Raw genomic sequence first — 19,865 nt, 5'->3', positions numbered from 1 at the left:
GGTAACTCAGGATCGATTATCATGAAAGCAAGTTGTGGTAATTAGAGGGATAAACCAGGACACCATGAAGTGGAAAATATTAGATATTTTTCTGTTTTTCCTCATGCAGCAAGGTATTTATGTCAGTGACTCACAAAGAAATCTGTATGACTCACATATCACAGTGACTTACAAATAAAGCACTCCAAGAGGCAGCGATGGGGGTCAGTGCAATGACCAAGGAATGGAATCAGATACAAAATAAATAAATACAGGGATGAGAGAAAGCAAGAGAGAAACACAAACACAATCAAGTGGAGTCAAGAGAGTTCAGCTTCCAAGGGCTTATAAATTATGTGCCGACGTGTGTGGACGTAAACAGGCTTCAGAGGCCGAGCTGCACTCTGAGATCTCTCGTGAGGTATCACATGATCTTCAGAAACCCGGTCATTCGCAATGAGACAAGACGAGAGAGCTATCCCACAAAGACGCCACCGGAATATCAATCTGTGTGATTGTCTTCCAAAGAAAAAGGAACAAATGAGAGAGCTTCTGGGCAGAAAGTTAGATGGATACACAGGCTACATAAATCGACGGAATCTGATGACGTGTGACTTATCTCTCATTTCTTGCTCCCACTCTCATTTGTTACTGCAGTGAATGAAAGAATCGGTTTTGATACAAGGGCAATCCATCAACATCAAATTGCATGTCAGTGCTTGAATGAAGTGTTGTTAAAATGTCATTTTTACTGTTTAATTTAAAAGTAGACTTCATTCACCTGGTCTATCAAAGGGTCAAAATGGCTGCTGCTGTGTCCATGGATTTGCTGATCGTGAAAATCTTCTCAATTTAGCGCGTTGGAAAAAGTGTTGAGAACCTGCTGTTGAGGTAGTGAGGTCAGATGTTTCTGTTTGCTCACTGCTCTCAATACAGTCATTGCCTTTTTTTTTTTTTATCAACATGCTCCACACCAACACATTCTATCCAATACAATGAACAAAAGGACAAACTGTGTTTTCACAGTCTTAATCAGCTCATGTGCACTGTAACTAATTATGTGGGGGTTTTATATATATTAAAAAAAGAAACATTCACTATATAAATATATTCAAACAGAAAACAGTTATTTTGAATTGGAATAATATTTTAAAATAAATTGTTGAATATTTTTACTGTGTTTTTGATCAAGTAAATGCAGCTTTAAAAACATTTAGAGACATTTTTGAAAGGTTGTGTATAATGACAATATATCTGCAAGGACTATTTATTAAATGCTGATCAAACGTTGTGTATTCAGATACACAGTACATGCATATAATATAATACATAAGCCTAGAAAGTTGCACAGCAAAGACCCCATGACATAAAAGTTTGAGTTTTTTGGCTTATGTTTCAAGTGTTTGTGTTGATTCTAAATGACCTTTTAGCAAATAGTGTTGAAAATGTCAAATTTTTCTGTTCTGGGGAAAACTATTGATGACTAACACAATCAAATGCTCTCTAAAATGAGAATTTCACCCTACCTGTAATCAAACAGCAGGCTGCCAATGACACAAATTATATAAATAAGTTTATATATGTACTAATAATTCCTGTCACATGACAAGGGGACTTCCTGCCATGTGACCATTTTCAGCCCACAACCAAACTACAATGTAAACAGGAGGTTTATATATTCAGTGAGCTTGTCTCCAACACACTCCATCTGAAGTGTCCAGTCCTTATGTGTGGAGTTTGAAGTATCAAGGGAGTCTATGAGGGAATTGGATTATTTTGTGCACAGTTTTGTGCATTATGTATCACTCAGGACATAAACAACACTGGTGAGATCAATCCATTGCTTTTGTGTATATGAACCCAGATAAAGACTGCGAACATTTAGACACTAATTGACGGACATGTGGGGTTGTATATATTGTATGTGTTTGGGGTAGCAATATTTTGTCATATACACTTGTCTGCAGGCAAACTATAACTTTTGTCATATTTTAAAATTACTTTAACATGCACACACACACCTTGTACAGTAGATATTAACTCCTTACTTTCATAGCTAAAGCTTATTTGCTATTTCAAGGAACAAGCTCTCTTTTATAAGGTCCCGTCCATGCTTCCTATTTCAGCAGGAAATACATCAAAACAGTTGATGTAATTTCATGTTGTTTTGTCCAGACTAAACCTTTAAAATTGCTCACCCTTTACAGCATACTGTCAATGAAATAATGTATTTAAGAGACAACTAAAATGACTTATGTTACATGTATATTTCTATTTTAATTAATTACATCAATGTGTAAAATTACCAGCATGTATAGCATGGTCATTTTATGTGTTGCCAAAAACAAATAATCACCAACGGTAATGTGCTGTCATTTCCTATTTATTTCATTTAAAGTACATCTCACATACAATGTTAATGATGCACAGTTTTGCACCTCTAGTTGCAACATATGCAATGATTGTACGCATACAGTACACTCTTAAAAATAAAAATGCTTCAAAAGATTCTTCAAGCAAAGCCACAGAAGAACCATTTTTGGTTCCACAAAGAACCTTTCAGTCAAAGGTTCTTTAAAGAACCATCTCTTTCTTACCTTTTTTTAATCAGAAGAACCTTCTTTCACCACAAAGAACCTTTTGTGAAACAGAAAAGTGTCTTTTGTGAGACAAAAAGGTTCTTCTATGGCATCATGAAGCACCTTTATTTTTAAGAGTGTATTTGTTATTTGAAAGTTCTTTGAACTACATTTTCTCAGACTCTCTTTCTCAGTCAATTGTGTTATATGGGCTGATCAAACAAGTGAAGAGGAAAAAATTCTCTTTGAAATCAAATTATTTTTTTATCAACCTCTCTTTTCTCCTTTACAGTTTCATGACCACTTTCTGTTCTGTGTGCAATGTGTGTGAAAAAAAAAGAAATTGCCTGTCACCAAAGACATTTATAACATGAAAGTAAATTTGTTTTATGCAAGATTATTGCTTTATCTTTACACATTTTTAGCCATACTTGTTTCTAAAGCTTTATTCTGAATAAACTTTTTATTCTGAATTCAGAGCAAGTCATAAATCAAAATTAGGGTTAATAAATTATCCATGCTTAAACCACAAGGGATGTCACAATGAGGTCATGACCCTAACAGCCGTGTATAGCTAGAATAATTCAATAGCCTCTATAGCCTTCAAATGCAGCCTCTATAACACCATAAACAATAGCTGAAAATGATTATTTCTGGCCAAAAGCAATAAGTACCTTCCACACCGTATACATAAGACTGTTACTGCGGGCAGTTTAGACTGTGACCCAGATGACAATTATTTGTGGGAAACGCTAGACTGGCCATTAAGTGTGTCAACTGACTTAGACAGGAGGCATTCAACAGTCATATCTGCTGGAATCGTATCAGAAATCATCACATAGCCTAAAGGCAGGCTGACGGATCTGATATAACGGAGGCGTAAGTTACACTAACAAGCAGTTACCTAAAGAGGAAATCTGTGTTTTTTTTTGTTTTTTTTTATCGCCTTGACCTGCCAATCAATTTAATACACAACCAGTTAGACAAATTAATAATCAGTCCTGGTTAAATTGGAAATCAGCCCATTGTCAGTGTTTGCAAGCCAATAGACCCACTCAGTGAATACAGTGGGGCCGGTTTGACACAAAGGATGGTGCTCTGAAGCATAGCAGAGCGCTTGGGGATTCATACTTGTTGACATTTACAAGCCCCATGCTGGCTTAATGATGCAGGCACAGAAGCAGCCAGTGCACCTAAGCAATGACCTTTAGCACACTGTGGGAATGGGCTCACAAACTCAGCCATTCGGATACACAAGATGGTCAGTCTACCTCTGAACTAACACTCAGACAAGCCACTAATGGAGCTCATTTTTTATGGCAGAGAGAGTATGGTTAAATTGGCATGGATGGTTGTTTATGGTTGCCCAGGGTTTGATGGATTCTCAGAGAGCACCTCTGGGATTTGCTGTTAAGTCATCAACAGTTTTGAAATGCCATAGATATGGCAAATAAACAAGGCAGGGATCCCTAAGTCAAGTGTAAGTAATGAGCTATTGATTTCCTGCATTCTGTGACATAATCTTGATCAGAGTGGGACCAGTTTTAGCTTGCTTACTAAGGAAAAGAAGCAATCTTCCCATACATTCACTAGGGTTGCTAAACAGCACATCTAAATCTTTAACCCTTGTGTTGTGTTCTGGCCATTTTGACCCAGAGAGGATTTTCTTTTTCCTAAAATAACTTACTAGCTTTTTTCAAAGATATGCAAATACGACTGGCATCCAAAATTAAAAAAAAAAAATTGCTTTAAAATGTATCATTTTGCTATATTATTACCAAATATTGAATTTAAAACCGATTGATCATAAGCCTCATTGATCTGAGCATATGCTCAATTTTTGAGTGACTTTTGCCAAAATTATCCACAAAACAATACGTACATATGTTTTTTACTCAAAAACAAAGGTGCATAAGTACAGACCAATAAAGCCTATGATCAATTTTTTTCTAAAAAGAAATACAAAACCTCTGCTAATTGAAAGAAAACATGTTGACAAAAAGATTGAATCCAAGATTTGGTTATAACATAGCAATTACATTTACAACAATTATTTTTAAAGGCCAATCTCTTTTTGATTTGGAACACAAAATTAAAGTTTTTTTTTTTTTTTTTTGGTACAGCATTTAATTGAGCAATTATTATTAGTTTTTTTTTTTTTTTTTTTTTTATATTTTAAAACATAAGCTTACCAGAAGTTCTTGTAATAAAGCCAAAATTTGAAGGTGAAATTGACAGAATTATTGAAAGAGCAACCTTTCCATTCTTACCTGGTAACGTGCTTTTAAAGTGTCCAACCATCCAAACACTCAGTGAGAGTGTTTTCTTGTGCATGCATTATATGGTATGACTGTTCAGTGAAAATCCTTTTATTTTTAACCTCTTGAGCGAATCAGTCATTCAGTCTGATGGCTCTCTTACTCTCACGTGGCTGACAGCTGATCTAGGTATCACAGATTCATCCTTTTTGATCCCAAATAGCTCATTTAGGATCTATATCAGTCATTACATTATGAACCTGGTGTTTTCAAGAAGAAATTCAAAATTATAAGGGAATTTTTTTATAGTTATTTTAAAGTGACTAAAAAAAGTGATGTAAAAGTGATTATGTAAGAATAATTGTATATCTTATTGCATATCTTAATACTTGCATATATCAGAAGAGTAAATTACAGGTCAGACACTGTCAATATTTAAATGTAAACAATACAAATCTGTTCCCTGAGGCTTTTACTATATTCAATTACCACATCTTGAACATAATTTCCCAAATAAGATCTATATTCTGCTTAACTAAATGTAATCTCATAATGTATATATATATATATATATATATATATATATATATATATATATATATATATATGTTTGTTTAGAAATGCACAGATACAATTATTGTTGAAATAAGGTTTATATTGCGCATAATAATTTCTTGTAAAGAAAAAAAGCACGTCACAATTCAAAAGCTGTAAAAAAGTTTACTTAAGGGATTCACATTGTTCTGTGAAACATGGCACCAGCTGTATAATACATTGTCCTTGTTTTGCCTGAGAGAAAAATCTGACGCTTCACATTCGGGGTCATTAACGGAAATGATCTGTCCAGTATTGTGCACTAAAGATTTTTTTTTCTATCTCTCTCACACACACACACACACACACACACACAGGCTGACGGGTACCGGAGTTATTTATACCACGCCTACCTTCCTTTGGCGTGTGCTCGCGGAAGAGCCGTTACCTGGTTACAGGGGAGTGATGGAGCATTGAGTAATGCAATCTTCAGGACTCCACAGATATGAGAGTTTCTCTCGCGCTCACCGCATCTCCGGAGCGCGCGACAAACAGCTCGTCCAGGAAAAGCTGATTTATCTCTTAATTAAGTTACAAATATCACCACGGACAGTCTCCAGTTTGGCACATTCCCAGTTAGCAGGAGCGAGTTGGTCGGCAAATATTGGTGTAAGGTAGGAAACTTTGCAAAGCGCAATTTTGGGGGGGCTCTGTCCGCAGCAGATTAACCTTGTAGTTTATTAATAGTCTTCGGTCAGTGTATAAAGAGTTATGGATATTCATTCTGTTTAAACTGTTCGAACAATATCTAATAATAAATATCAGGACAAGACTGATGTAGATAAGTGTTGTGTGTGATGTCAGATTCTATTCCAGGCTCATTCGTGACTGCAGTAAACACCGCTGCTTCTCATGTAAACGGGATATTAGCAAGACAGGTAAAGCACAGGTGCTATTTACACTAATTACTTAGTGTTATTAGAGCGTAATTGTTACTTGGTAACATCCTAGTAAAGTCTTCATTCTAGCAACCGTCTTGTAGACAAAGGTGGTTAAAAAAGACTATGTAAATATACTTACTGTTTTTAAATATACTTACTGGTTTATCATTGATCCTAAATGGTGTGAACAACATGGTAATTCTCAATCCAGTTTTACTTACTCACATTTACAATTTAGTTATTAGTAGTCTGTTTAGAAACATGTTTGTAAATTAATTGTACCTTTTCCAAGAATATTATACAAAATAAGGTTTAAAAATAAAAAAATAAAATAAGAGATTGCACCTAGCTCTTGGAGAAAATTGAACTCATGACTATGAGAGCCAGTGCTGTTCACAGAGAAGAAGCATCTGGCAAAAAAGGCAGGCATACAGTGAGCCAAAAGACCCAGCCTGCTCAACTCTCAAGCGAGATGTGTCAGTTTTGACAGCATACATAGTGTAACTGGTGAACTGGCTCTGCTGTGGAGACTACATCTTGACCAGTATCATTCACAGACCGATAATTCAAAACCTTAGCATTGCAAATATTTGTTGCTGCTAAAATTAATGTGCCATTTGTATAGTCTTTCTATGTTAAGTAGTTTAGTTATGGACAAAAGTTATGGTTTAGCCTGACTAGCAGGTATCCATAGTCTGTCTTCTTCCATGGATTAAACAGAGAGAGACTGATTGAAAAAGGAATATAGGGGTAGAGAGAGACAGAATGAGAGTGGGAGGGCAGGAGTGATAAATATGTGCCCCCCTTCACTGTCTAATTAACAGCTTCTCACTAGTCCTGTTCCCCCTTAGCTGACAGTCCTGACAACCTGACTCTTCAAATCAAACCCAAATTGTCTCCAGATATACCTGTCCATTCCACAAGACTGTGGAGCATAATGTTTCATATTAATGTCTTGAGATTTTCACATTCTTGCATTGTTGTATGTTGCATGTGGTCTAATAATGCGATGCAATACACATCACACCCGCTGTGTTCGCAAGACTCTCACAAACATGTCTGGGTGCATCAAGTGTGTTAGTTTATTATGTTTTATTTTTACCCACAGAACAGGTCAGCACCTCTGTCAGTAGACTTTCAACTTTTCTCAGTGAGAGTGTGACTGTGTGAGTAACAGTGGTGCTGCATGGTCTCATCACATGCCTCTCTCCATCCCAACACTGCTCCAACTGTTCCACCCACATGCAGCATACACTTTACCGTAGGGCTGTGAAAACGACTGAAAAACTACATTCAAATTTTCTACTTAAATATTATCAAAATTCGATTTATATTTGAATTTAAAAGGCATAATTTCAGTTTGGGGGTGGGGGGGCTCTTGGCTTCTCTCCTGAGGCCACAAGAGGGCGCATCGCGCAAAATATTATGCACGTTTCTTCAAAGCATAATAAAATAACACATCTATCTTTGAAAAAAAGTACATAATGTTTAAAATAGTGTTTATACACAATATATAACTAATGAAGTTGCTTAAACAATTAGAAAAAAAAAACAGCACCATGCATGTATGTATATTTTAATACAAAGGACCGAAAACCAATCACAAAGAGTAGGCTACTTTCTTCATTAAAAAAACATGAGATACAGTGGGATGGGGGAAAACTACCATAAAGTCTTGAGACATGTTTTTTAAAAGTTGACCTTACATTAATTTGACATGGCTTTCTAAACATGCTGCTCTCTTGTGCTAGACGCGAGTGCAACGCTGATAGATGCCCCTCTAGAAAATGTGATAAATATGTGTTCTGTGTGAACGGCTTGGTTTCGGTTTTGACATAAACAACATCTTCTCCACACTGATGCTCTCGTTTTCCACAATGTATTGAATGAACAATGTACCAGCGCCGCATCTAGTGGGTTCAACTGGATAGGCTAACTAATGCATTAAAATACAATGACACTTACATCGTCGTCGTCGCATTTCGTGCGCCACTGATATGGCTGCCTGACGGCTGACGCAGACCTAAAATTCGAATGCAACGGTTTTGCATTCGAATGTGGGGTTTTTTTAATTCGACGAATATTCGAAATTTCGAAAAATCTTCTGGATTTAGTTTGTCTCAGTTTCATCTGTTTCTTCATGTAATCACAGACAGATTTGATGATGGTGAGATCAGATCTCCATGTGGAGCACCGGCTGTTGTCAGACTGCTTGTGCATTCAGAAATCTCACTAGATTATTATTAAAATTAATGGCTAAACGAATATTTGGAAATGTAAACTGATTTTTTTCTACTCACAAACTACAGCAAAAGATAAAACCCTTTTTTTGGGGTGAAAATACTAATGTGCCTAAGATTTTGGACAGCACTGTATATATATTATTCAGTAATATAAATTTGATGAATCACACATATTTTTACGCATCATATATATATATATATATATATATATATATATATATATATATATATATATATAGATAGATAGATAGATAGATAGATAGATAGATAGGTATTCATCAAATGTATATATGCTATATATATGATGCATCAAATTTAAGATATGATTCAGTTTAAAAAAATGATTGGCAAGTAGTGATGCATAGATCAAACTGCTGCAGCCTCAGTCTCCAATATCAATGTTCTGACAGAAGGCAAGCTTCTTCATTCCTTTTGAATCGTGAGTGGCTGATTAAATGCAGGGCTGCTATTTAAAGACTTGCTTATTCTCAGAGAGGTAGAAATAATGGCAAGGACGTCAGCTTTTGACGTTGAAAGAGCGTAACTGTGCCCAGGTGATTGTATGTCTCTTGATGACTTCAAGGCAAAGCTTGAATGTAGGCTGGGATTGTTTCAAACAGGTCAGAGATATTTGCTGTTATCAGGGGAGGAGCTAAGCAGATCAGTTTAGGTAAGCAGAAGTATGCAGGTGAGTTTGATCTGGTAATATGGAGGGATTTGTGTTTGAGAAGGTCTCCTGCTGTGTGACTTCTGCTGTCTTTAAGTCTGTGTTTTAAGTCTGCAGCATTTCAGGGGTGATAAGTGTGTTGTTTTTTGGTGCTACTAAGCTCTGAGTGGAGATTGCAAGTCTTTGAGAGATCAGAAGCCCCTCTGTTTAGAAACAGTCTGGCAGGCATGAACAGCGAATGTGTGACCCATAAGACCTAACCCATTTCACAAGAGCTGATTCTGAACCAGCTTGCAGGGAGTGACATAATCTCTCTCAGGACTAGTAAAGATTGGTTACCACAGCTTTGGGGTAGTAATTTAAAAAAAAAAGTATAACAGTGCTTCTCACAAAACCCAATTCAAACAAAAACAAGGTTCTCTGAGCACCAACATAAGAATTGTGGGCAACATACACCATACATATATATATACTGTATCTTGAATGACTGGAATAGTTGCAGAAATTCGTTGTCCAAAATGTATGAGACGAGTGCAAGACATCATTCACTTAAAGTTTGCCCAAAAATGTAAATTCTGTAGGCATTCATTCACCCTCATGTTGTTCCAAACCTGAATGACCGACTTACTGCTGCGAAAAACAAAAGGTAATTTATTTATATATATATATATATATATATATATATATATATATATATATATATATATATATATAAAATGTTTGAACTGTTTGATCACACAAGCTTTTTCAACAGTCCCAGAAAGAAATCAAGGTTTGGAACTATATTATATTATTATGTCCTTGCTGCTCATCAGCACAAACATAGACTTTAGCTGTAAATGGGCAGCAAACCTTTAACACGTGTTATGTGATCTACTTTAATATGAATGTATTCATGCCTGTGGCAGTGACACAAATTGTAGATTTACTTGCATCTGTGCAATAACAATGCCAGTACCCAGTAACACTGATTTTTTTAACAGATCATGTCATTAGCAGTCTGAATGACATGTAAACGGTTTCTTTAAAGTGCTTGGAAGAGAGGGCCGGGGCGAGCAGAGCTCATTAGCATTTAAAGCGGAATGCAATAAAACAGCGCTGTAGACAGGGTAAAATGGTGTTGTTTTACATTGAGAAATTTTAGCCAAACTATATTACAGACTTTTCATTAAGACCCTAAAGAACCATATCAATTGTTTGAAAATGGGCATCCGATGACCCCTTTAAGAAATGTAAACAAACAATGCATTGACTTTGACACAGAAAAAGAAGTGTGTGTATTCTGACATTTTGAAGTAAAATCATTATCTTAATCATAGGTGTATAATTAGAGTTTTGGGGATCAAACATCTTCATGTGATATGTACACTGTATGAGACGGATGTGTACAACTTAATGTGACCAGGGTCATGCACAGACCTTTTGAGGGGCATGTGCTGAAACTGAAAAAGGGCTATAGACATATGTTTCTTGTGTAAAGAAAATGATGTACTTATTCAAACAACAAGATCTTATTTACCCTTGCAAGACTTCGTTCTGCTGCTGTGGAACTTCAGTTCATTCAGTTAAGATAGAGGGGGTGGAGTTATGAGGTTTAACTGACAGTTTGAGCGGATCCAACAAGATTTAGTCACAAGCTCTTTTTTAATACCTTTCATTAACTAAATAGTTGTAAAACAGACAGACAGACATAAAGGGTGACCATTATAATTGATTTATTGGGAAAAAAAATGGGCACTTCGGCAAAAAGGGCATGTGCTCTGCACAGGTTGAGCCCCTACCTGTGCACATGCCTGAATATGACTGAATCTGGCAAACCTCACCAAAGAGCAGATTTACTGCTGATATGAGCTGCAAGGGCCAATGATCTGATTAGCTGATGGGGACATGGAGAAGAATATTTAAAACAGAATGCAAAGGTGACACCGCATAGCAGGGGTTTATAAAACATTCATAGGCGAGCTTGAGTAATATTCATCAGACGTTTCTCAGCAGTTTTGTTTTACTGAGTTGAGAGATCACCTGTCTGTAACTTTGTCCGTTTCCCATTACCATTCATTTAATGTTATTATTTATTTATTTTTTGTTGTTGTTGTTGCCATCAAATTAATTGTAATCTCTAGAAGTCAGATCTCATTAATCTAACTGAAGTCAGAGGGATTTCAAATGAACAATTTTAAATTAAATTAATTATTAAATTAACATTTTAGTCATTATTTCTTTCTTCAGTTGGTGTTGCATAACACATAGGCTCCAACCAGATTTAAAATACAGTTTAAATAAAATGACAACATAAAAACCCCTTTGTGCTGTAATTTGGCTTATTTAAATGTTGATCAATGCAATTTTATAATATTTATGAATAATGTGACACAATGACACCAAGTGATAAGTGATTATCACTTATCAAAGTGATAATCAAGTGACAAATAAGCGTTTTTCAAAAACTCAACACAAGATGTTGTGTTAGTCTCTCATTGTCTGCATAATGCTTTTGTATTTGTTCGGGAACTGAAATGTTCTTTATTAATGAGGCAATATCAAGCAGGGCCTTTGCTTCTAGGAAAACATGCAAATAGAATTTTTTTTTTGTAAATATTGTATCCATGCACAAGGAAATACTTTAATGTAAACTAATAATTTTTACACTGATGCAAAAGCATCCCTTGTAGTCCTTTTCTGACTGACACTTCGGTGACTTAATGCCAGAGAGACTGTGGGTTTGTAGTTTGCTGTGCAGTGCATAACACTGCAGGTTCAGCAAAGGTGCACATTGAGGACACAGAGCAGCCGCAAAGGGCTGGGGGGACTTGTGAGCTCAAAATGATTCATAACATGACAAATGGGACACCCTATGGTGTTGTGAACTTAACAGACATGGAAAGACCACATTAAGTTACTTCCATGCTGAAGAAGGGAGACAAGTTAAAGTATATTACTAGACAGTAATGATTGTCATAAACTCCACTTCATATTTGATATTTTACTTAATCAGACAGTTATAATCACTGCAGATGTGCTAATGTTTGTATGTCCTTAACAGAATGATACGAGACATACTCTTGCAGGGAAAGACAGAAAAGAAACCTCAAGAAAAAAGGATAACTTTAATATGTCCAAGTAGTTATTTTGTTTTTGCTGTTGATTAGGTTGTTATGGTTGTAAAACATAAGTTCTGCTTTTCAGCTAATAAATACCTGCTAATTCATTTGAGATCAATTCAGACCCACATAAATGAGTCATACTGTATCTGTTGTTCTCGGTCTATAGGTGAATTAATCTCCATTTATTCGAGTAAAGCAATCAAATCCTCACAAATGGAGTGCAATGAACTGTAAAAGTAATCATTTGTAATACAGAGGTTAGGTAATTCTACAGCATTCTTTTTTTTACTAAGTTACGTTGACTGTTATTGTGTGTCTTGCATACCTGCGTTAAGTTGCGAGCATATTTAATCATAGAAGTGATTATGTCTGACCTGAAAATGGCAACAGAAAAGTTCACAACAGAAATGATTGCTTTCACCTTCATTCACATTATAATAAATGTGATTTTATGTTTCTCTTTTTAAATGGCACTTCTAGGATCTTTTTTTAGTCATCTATCCAAAACAAGTTTGAATTAATCAATGATTGATGCAAATACTTTCAGTGCAAATGCTGGCAAAACTCTGTGTCAAAGAACTGACATATCAAAGAGGCTAAGGGCCACTCATGCTACCCCCACAGAATCAGGTGTCAAAAAAAATAGTGGTGATTGGATTTCTTCACTGATGAGGAGCATGCTGTTATCAAATACAATTAGAGCATATAGAGTTTGTCCTTTTAAAGTCAGTCAGGCTAATGAAGATAAAGTCATTCAGAACATGGAAGCTGCATGATTACATAAATATTTTTCCCCTTGTAATAAAATGTACATTAAATTATTTTAGGCGGTAATTTCAATGATCTCATTCCATTATACACTGTCAGAAAGAAAGGTACAAATGCTGTTACTGGGGCGGTATCCCTTTAAAATATGCACTTTTGTACCTTGTTTACCACTAAAGGGGGCATATTGGTCCCCTAAAGGTAGTACTTAAATGGTACATATTAGTGCCTTTTGAAAGAGTACAACCCCAGTGACAGCTTTTGTTTTTTAAGAGAATGTAATCAGTAAAGCTGTATGTGACCATTTGAGACGACAATACATGCACCACATTCTGCAGTCTCAGGAACACTTGCAGTTTGATTGGTGTAACATCATCTACTTTAAAAGCGAGCGGTATAACATGTATCAAATCAGATTACTGCCAATGCTTTTCACTTTGGTCCTAAAGTGTCAGGCAGTGGCATTGCTAGACCCCCTGTCTTTCATCTCAGCCCCTCTAAAAATCTACAATTAACTCGGCTGTCAGCACACTTGAAATCTGTGATTAGATGATCCATCTTCACCTTTGCTAAAAACAGCAGATGCAGCAAACTGTCTGAGGTTATTTTGCTCCGAATCAGTGCTTTAACAGTCATTGATATGATTTTTAAGTTTGCTACATGATGTATTCTCCTTTTCTAATCAGTGAAGGAACTAGAATCATTTTTGGGCTTTTCTGATAATGTTCATCTCTAAATTTATAGAAAGGATACATTAAACATGCTTCTATGGATCAGACTGCTAAAAACCCATTCATTAGGACCAGTTGTCATTATTGATAGGCTTTAAGACTCATTTAAAAGCCTTTTGATGGGCCCTCACATTCATCCGTATACAACAAAGGTGTCTGTGATTGGTTAGCACTGTAAGTAAACATGCTGTAAACATTTTGGAATGATGAGAATAGATGAAAATGGAATGATGTAATTTACAATTTTAGCAATTAGCTAATTGTGAAAATTATATTAATTGTCCAGCCCTAGTGCACTGAGTCAAACATCTCTCAAAACCAATATATTAAATTAAATTGTGTCTTTCATTAATTGATGGTTTTGTTGGCTGTAGTATACAGACATCACTGTTCTTATCTAGCACTTGTCCCAGGAACAAATACCATATAATCAGATGAACCACTCAATGCATGAATAGCTCCCATGGGTCCGTGGGTGAGAGAAGACAGATTAAAGTGAGCATCTGTTCAAACAATACTGACCTCTCGGAGCCAAACAAGCCTCTGTCTACAAAGTAATGAGATGGAAGGAGAGAAGAAAAGTACAGGGAGATGGGCCCAGTGTTGAATGATGAATTATGCATTGCTCTCACCATTGTCCAAAGCCTTTAAAAAAAAGTATCTTTCTCAGTTTTGAAAAAAAAAAAAAAATCTAATTATATATTAAGCTCATGTTAAGTGATTTTAAAATGACTTCTGAGTCTAAAGCCAGGCGTACACTGTGAGAGTTCAGATTCTTGTGAGGTTGTGAGCCCTTCCATACGTTAACCTGATAATTGTGTCAAAGCAGTTTGTACTGCAAGGTGGAAATTGTGTGAGCTTTTGCGCTAAACATAGAGGTCAGAGTTGTCAATGATGCTCCTATTGTTTCAGACAGAAAAAGAAAATAAAAACTCAACTGTGCGAATGATTTGGTATAGAGCAGAGAACAAAAGTTGTCTATTTGAGTTTGTGTGTGTATCTGGTATTCCCTACATTATTGGGACCAAATGTCCCCACAGGGATATAATACCAGTAAATTTTGACTTTGTGGGGACATTTTTGGTCCCTATGAGAAAAACAGCTTAAAAATCATACTAGACAATTTTTTTTGAAAATCTAAAACTGCAGAAAGTGTTGTGTGAGGGATAGGTTTAGGGTATGGTTAGGGTAAGGGAATAGAAAATACAGTTTGTACAGTTAAACCATTACGTCCCCATAAAACATGGAAACCAGTGTGTACTTGGTTTGGCTTGTAATTCCTCTCACACGATGTGAGCTGCTATCATACGAGCATTAATGCTTGACATGCAATTTCTTCCAATGAAAAAAAATGCTTGTGAGCGCATAGAACAGCAAAAATCACACCATTTATGGCATAATGGGCTGTCAAACTCCATTTAAATAATACAGAGATCATGTAAATGGTGGGCATTAAAGCTTTAAAATATACTGTTAGAACTACTGACTACTAGTAATGGTGTCTCTATTATACTACAAAATCAGAATGTGGTGCAATTTAAAGCTTAAAAAGACAAAGGTTTTCTCCTCTGATTCATGTTCCTTTAAAAGAACCAATTAACTTTAAAATACTGCAGAAAGCATTGCTTGCATACTTAGTCTTAACGAATTCAATCATTTGATCATATGAGAATTTTTTTAAGCAAAACCGGAGCCAGAAAAATGTTTTTGATGGTTTGGATAGCTATTTAATCATTAAGATTAGGAGTGTGGGGCCACATGAATGTCATAGACTTAAAAGATCACAGCCTTTCTTCTCTTGCTTTTATCTCTTTTCACTTATTATTCTCTTTGTTCGACTTACACTTTTATTCTATTCTGCATTCATTTTTCCCCCATTTCAACATTGCACTGACAATGAATACTACTTTCATCTGTTTTTAGGGGACAAATCTTTGTAACTCTATAGATATTTTCATAATGAATTGGCTTTCATTCATGTAACATCATTAGCTGCCTTCATTCTTAAATATTTCCAAACATTGTCTTCTCTGTTCAATAGCAGCTAGCTTCAAATAATGAAGTACAGTAAAAGTCAATGACGTTACAACTTTCAACAGTTGTTTTTTAATCAAAAAGTTTGCTGGTGTGCAATATCTTCCATTTTATCCACAACTTTAATTAAACTTAATTAATTTATGGTCATATCTGAGTCTAGATGTCATTAAACCTATATAGAACATGATGATGGCAGTTCTTCTCTGCATGTTTTCACCTGCCTCTTTGTTTGACTTCCACAGTGGTCTAGAGTCAATTTATCTTCCCTATTCTCTGCTTCTGGATGTAATTGGGAAGGAGACAGAAAGAGTGAGAAAGAGAAATGAAATATAAATGGAGAGAGGCAGGTGTGAATATCTTATATACAAAGCTTTTCCATTTCAACAAAGACATATGGAGCATTAATTATGTTAATTAAGTATGTATTTTATATTACTATTCCCAGTATAGCAAGCCTTTCATCTGTCCTATTATGATTTGCTTTACAGTTTAATTGGCATTGTTCATATTTGTTTTTCCATATTTCAAATATATGCAGTGCTAATGTTTTGAAACGCTGCCATTCTAATGGTTTAGCAAAGTACTGCTGATGCAGAGTTTTCTTTATTGGGCATCTCACATACACAGGATAATTGGCATGCCTGATTGCCTAAGGGACCAAAATAACACCATCCAAAACTCTGTGAGCCATGTGAGTGTTTTTACGGTGAATTGTTCTCTGCTATCCCTTTTCATGTCATTTGATAAGTGGTTCCCAACCAGGGCGCCTCTGGAAAGTAAATTTCAAAGGTGGCAAATAGAAAAATGAAATAAAATATTTAAAAAAAAATAATAATAAATAAATAATACTATTTTGTAATTTGTGCTTTAATTTAATGTTAAAAAACAAGATCTGAACATATTTCTCTTTCTGATGAAAATGCACCATGCACTGAGCTCTCAAAATTTTTTTCCACTGCAGCACAGAGGTCTGCGTAGACCAATTTTCCCACTACTCCAAGTTTCATTCAACACCTGCCCCCTCCTGCGAAGCACGTTCCCTGCTCACAGTGAATTTGATTTTTTAGGTCTTGTTACAGCAATCCTGTGTGTACTTGTATGTACTTTATTGTTTTTAATTTTACTTTAATTAATGTTTTAGTCTTTTTTTATATGTTATCCAATAGACATAAAGTAATCATTATTTAGGTTACTTTATGTTTAAAATATTAAAAAAAAATGTAAAGAAAATGTCATGTTTTAATGAAATTTAAAAGGCATCTTTGTCATGTCTGGCATTAAATAAATGTGGGCTGTTAAATATTGTCTTGGCTGTTGGAGTCAGAAAGGTTGAGAACCACTGGTCTAGTCTATTGTGTGTTAGATTCAGATTTGCAAAAACAGTGTAAAAAACTTTCTAACAATGGTGCTTTTGTCTGTAGATTATGCATTTATTGAATGTGAGAGTGCATTGAGAAAGAAATGAGTTTGTGGTTGTTCTCTGTGCAGGACAATGGCCCCCAGCTGAAGCCAGTGACGGAAAGAGACTGAGATGGAGCTGACCTCAGTAGACGCTTCTGCTGTGCTGGGCTTATGGGGCAATGGCTCCATTGGTTTCCTCCTTAATGAGAGCATGCTCAATGACACTTGCTTCCTCAATACTTCAAACTGCACTAATGGGAGAGATGCAGGGAGCCGAGCAGGAACAAGCATGGCAGGAATCCTCATTCCTCTTATTTACATCATTGTCTGCATCGTTGGCCTGGGAGGAAACTCATTGGTCATTCACATCGTCCTGCACTACTCCAAGACAGAGTCAGTGACCAACATCTACATCCTGAATCTGGCTATAGCCGATGAGCTTTTCATGCTGGGCCTTCCGTTCCTCGCCGTGCAGAACGCAATGCACTCCTGGCCCTTTGGCTCATTCACGTGCAGGTTGGTCATGACCGTTGATGGCATTAACCAGTTCACCAGCATTTTCTGCCTCACCGTGATGAGCATTGATCGCTACCTGGCCGTGGTTCATCCTATTCGGTCCTCTAAATGGAGGCGACCACAGGTGGCCAAGGCAGTGAATGGAACAATCTGGGCGGTCTCCTTTTTGGTAGTCTTGCCTGTGGTGATTTTTGCAAATGTGCAGCGGGAAGGAGGCATCTGCAACATCATATGGCCAGAGCCAGCCAACATCTGGGGAGCAGCATTTATAATCTACACCTCCACAGTTGGCTTTTTCTTTCCCTTGCTAGTCATCTGCATGTGCTATCTCCTAATTGTAATCAAAATTCGCAGCTCGGGAAAGAAGGTTCATGCCACTTCAACCAAACGGCGCAAATCGGAGCGCAAAGTCACGCGAATGGTGGTGATAGTAGTGGCTGTGTTTGTTTTCTGCTGGATGCCGTTTTACGCCCTCAACATCATAAACCTGGTGGAATCGCTGCGTGATGAGCCCCAAGGTCTGCATCTTTTTGTGGTGGTATTGTCTTACGCTAACAGCTGCGCTAACCCTATTGTGTACGGCTTCCTTTCGGACAACTTCAAGCGGGGATTTCGAAAGGCTCTGTGCCGTTCATCTCGAAGGGTCGAGAACCACGAGCCCACCGAGCAGCAGAATCAAGAGGAAGGAAGAAGAGTGCTGATGCCCAGGGAAAGCCTTAGAAGAGCAGTGAGAGATGAAGAAGATGAGGAAGAGGAAGAGTACAGGGAGGAAGTGACGGAGATGACAGAAATCTGCAGGATTACTCAGAGCGCAAATGTAAGCGGACAACCTGAAAGTACACGAGCGCTTTTCTTAGAGAGACCCTCGGGTACAGGGGTTTCTGAGACATGTTCTCCAGACAGGAGAGGCACGGGCGTGGATGTTCTTGGTAAAGGACCAGGCTTTGGACCTGCTGCAACCCTGCTGAATGGGGCTAAAAATGGGAATGTGAAAACACTGCCAGAGGAACCGGTGGAAAAGAACACCTCACTGGAGATCAGCTACTTGTAAACTTGTGATTTGTGTCAGCTGGAAAATCAGTATTATTGTACATGCCTCCCTGAGCTCTGTTCAGTTTGTAGTTATTGCCTCTCCTGAAGTTTATCAACTCGTCTTCATGTCTGAATTTACTATGAAATGTTCTCCTAGTAATTAGACTTTATAGTATGGTAGTATACAATCTGGAAACACAGTTTGAAAAGTCACAATGAATTTTGCCTTATTTATAGGACTTGGCAAATCAAAACAAGGGTCATCCACAGCATTCCAATGTATCCGTACCTATATGGGACCAGCATCACAATATGTGAAGCATCACAATATGTGAAGCATCTATGTGCCTTTTTCTAAATTTGTGTAGGAGATTTAAGCAATGCAATGAATCCATGGCTAGGACTGGGAACTAGATCACCAAGTACATTTACATGCACTTTTGCTCGATTATAACTGTGCATGTGAACATACTTGGTGAGATTGTAGCATATTATCATGTGATAAAAGTTTTTTTTTTTACAAATTGGAGAAGATTTTGTGTAACTAAACAGGTGTCCTTGTAGTTTTCAGCTTGTAGCTTTCTCTGAATATATTTGTATGTGCTTTTTGCCTTTGTAAAAGTATTGTACACTAATTGTAAATGTAAAATCTGTTACAAACAGGTCTTCAAACTATACATACACATTGTCATATTTTACGGTTTTGTGCTGCCTGTCAGTTCTGTTCTTATTTATTGGCATTTAAAAAAAAATACACAAAATATTCAACATGATACGACTGTCAGTTTTAAAACCAAAATTTAAAAATTGACTTGTCATTATTTATTCACTCTTATACCGTTACAAAAAAAAATTATGGCTTTCTTTTTTTCTGAGAAACACAAATGGAGGATTTTTAAAGAATCTTCATGTAGCCTTACCATACAATAACAATTTCTAGTGACTATGTCCACAAGGCTAAAAAAAAACATAACAGCACTATAAAGTACAAGTCTCTGAATCCATTCGACAAGTTGAGGGATAGACCAAAATTTAAGTCATTATTCATTGATAAATGCTCTTCACACAAAGTTATCAT

The 19,865-nt window shown here is 36.5% G+C and overlaps 1 protein-coding gene across 1 annotated transcript; it reads left to right on the top strand.

Annotated features, from left to right (window-relative positions):
• The first annotated feature begins 1,666 nt into the window (after nucleotides 1-1,666).
• On the top strand, nucleotides 1,667-19,294 carry LOC109076392 (somatostatin receptor type 5-like). Its single transcript, XM_042725440.1, has 3 exons — nucleotides 1,667-1,805; nucleotides 5,728-6,024; nucleotides 17,327-19,294. Exon 3 carries the CDS (start codon nucleotides 17,370-17,372, stop codon nucleotides 18,804-18,806), a length of 1,437 nt encoding a protein of 478 aa, XP_042581374.1. The 5' UTR covers nucleotides 1,667-1,805; nucleotides 5,728-6,024; nucleotides 17,327-17,369; the 3' UTR covers nucleotides 18,807-19,294.
• The last annotated feature ends 571 nt before the right edge of the window (nucleotides 19,295-19,865 follow it).

The sequence above is a fragment of the Cyprinus carpio genome, chromosome A3 (genome assembly GCF_018340385.1).
Source record: "Cyprinus carpio isolate SPL01 chromosome A3, ASM1834038v1, whole genome shotgun sequence".
Classification (NCBI taxonomy): domain Eukaryota; kingdom Metazoa; phylum Chordata; class Actinopteri; order Cypriniformes; family Cyprinidae; genus Cyprinus; species Cyprinus carpio.
Note: the sequence above shows the minus strand (reverse complement) of the source record. Positions and strands in the feature narration are given on the sequence as shown.

Bases quoted from the DNA above. Each gene is read 5' to 3' on its own strand.
- LOC109076392 (XM_042725440.1), top strand. From the start codon at position 17,370: ATGGAGCTGACCTCAGTAGACGCTTCTGCTGTGCTGGGCTTATGGGGC.